The sequence below is a fragment of the Cupressus sempervirens genome, chromosome 9 (assembly GCF_028749045.1).
Source record: "Cupressus sempervirens isolate cs-2001-9-10 chromosome 9, ASM2874904v1, whole genome shotgun sequence".
In the NCBI taxonomy this organism is placed as follows: domain Eukaryota; kingdom Viridiplantae; phylum Streptophyta; class Pinopsida; order Cupressales; family Cupressaceae; genus Cupressus; species Cupressus sempervirens.
The window spans coordinates 231,166,605-231,168,700 of NC_143126.1; the positions used below are offsets into that span (position 1 = coordinate 231,166,605).

The 2,096-nt window shown below is 35.6% G+C and overlaps 1 protein-coding gene across 1 annotated transcript; it reads left to right on the forward strand.

The window, feature by feature from the left end:
- Positions 1–510: 510 nt before the first annotated feature.
- Positions 511–1,432, forward strand: LOC149538347 (receptor-like protein kinase 7). Its single transcript, XM_089802452.1, has 2 exons — positions 511–727; positions 1,017–1,432. Exons 1-2 carry the CDS (start codon positions 511–513, stop codon positions 1,430–1,432), a joined length of 633 nt encoding a protein of 210 aa, XP_089658578.1.
- Positions 1,433–2,096: the final 664 nt, after the last annotated feature.

The window sequence follows — 2,096 nt, forward strand, 5'->3', positions numbered from 1 at the left end:
CCCTCTTTTCCTAATTTCAAAAATGTCACCCATTACATTTATGTTTTATTTCTGTTCTAGAGTCTGTCAGGGGTGGTAGGTGGCCGTTTGGCTCCAGGGACAAACAACCATTGCACTTAATATTCCAATAGGAATGTGATGCTACCTTTGTGCTCCTTATCAAGTAAAATGTCACCGCAGAGGTTAGCGACCATTCTAGTGCCATCTCTAGTTATATTAGCCATTATAACCTCGCTCTTTATTTATCTGTGTCACTCCTCGAAGCGGCATTACCCAGACATGCAGTCATGGAAGATGATGCCATTCCATTCCACAGATGTGGACGAGGCATTCATCCTTCGCAACTTGAGAGAGAGTAACGTGATTGGCTCTGGAGGTGTTGGAAAATTTTACAAGGTCATTCTATAGAATGGGCAAGCGGTAGCTATTAAGAAGATCCAGAACCGCCGGAACATGAGCAGATCAGGAAGAAATTGCAAGAAAAAAGGTTTGCACGAAGTAGAGAGTAAAATGGGGGAAGTGGAGGTGGACAAATTGGGTCTCATCAAGCATGCTAACATCTTGAAGTTTCACTATTCCATTTCAAGTGAAGACTCTGATTTCAAGTTGTTGGTGTACGAATTCATGCCCAATGGTAGCTTGTTCGACTGCCTACATGGAAATCGATCTAGACCACAAGTAAATCTCCAATGGCCAATTCGTTATCAAATTGTTCTTGGTGTAGCCCGTGGGCTGAGTTATATGCATCATGATTGCTCCCCTCTGCTATTGCATAGAGATATGAAATCTAGTAACATCTTGTTGGACAAGGATTTTGAGGCTAAAATTTCAGATTTTGGGGTGTCCAAAGAGCTAAACAAGCTAGGGTAGAATTTGCGGTGTCTGGTTACGTAGGGTCACACAGATACATAACCCCAGCTATCAAAACTCACTCTTTCGGATCGACATATTATAGTTTTCGTGCATAAATTCTCTTCTTTCTTTTCATTATATTTTAAGAACTTATTGTGATGCAGAATATGCGAATAGGCCAAAGGTCAACGAGAAGAGTGATGTGTACAGTTTCAGAGTCGTGATGTTAGAGTTGGTTAGCGGAAAGAAAGCTACGGGTGAGGCAGAGTATGGAGAGGATGGGGACATCCTGGAATGGATACGCAACAGAATTTTGATGGGCGGACAAGAGGCAGTGTTTGACGATCGCATGGTGGGAAATAATTGCATAGAACAAATGATGCGTGTCTTGTATTTGGGTTTTTTTTGCACAAATAGAGTGCCTAACCAGTGGCCTTCTATGCGAAAAGTCATGGAGAGATTAGTAGCATGCGGTGGAGATACACGGAAGGAGAGATTTCAGAATCTCGGAAGGAACTTGAGTAACGATTCTGACAGCGATAATAATGAAGCGGTTTGCTTTCAAGAGATGGACTTGTAGATAATTTTCCATGTCTAGTTTTGTAGCATTGCTTCCTCGAGCCAAAATGCATGTTTGATCTTGTCTGTATAAAGATAAGGCGTGGCCTAACCGGCCTACTCAAAGCATTGACTTCTAGTGTGTTGTGTCGTGTGGGACCCATTTAACTACAACTGTTGTTGTTCTGTTTAAATTGAACTTGTGTTTTAAAATTTATTGACCAATCATTATAAAAAGGAGAAGGGGATTGTAAAATTTTTGAAGAGTTATTTTGATTTAAGTTTATGTTGTGGGTAAAATTATTTTCAATCTATATAACTTTTTTATTTAGAAATAATAATAATATGATTTATGTTATGAAAATAAACTATTTAATAATTATTTTAATATTTTAAGTAAATGATCAATTTCAATAATTTAAAGAGTATTTTTATTTATATTTATTTTATATATTAATATAATAATAAAATTATTTTTTTAAAGTGAAATAAAGTATCTAATAATAATTTTTTTGATGTATAAGATCTTTATTTAAAACTAATGGTTAGAAATTATAAGAAATAGATATAATTTAAATAGATAAAACAAAACCATGTTTTCTATATACAAAGATCTATATTGATTTTTTTTATATAGATATAATTAATATTCCACCAAATTAATACTTATTTTTGTGTATATTAAA

Excerpts from the sequence above, each read along its gene's own strand:
- LOC149538347 (XM_089802452.1), top strand. The coding sequence starts at position 511 with ATGGGGGAAGTGGAGGTGGACAAATTGGGTCTCATCAAGCATGCTAAC. Across the intron at positions 728-1,016 it reads AATTGTTCTTGGTGTAGCCC|AATATGCGAATAGGCCAAAG; the intron begins GTGGGCTGAGTT and ends ATTGTGATGCAG.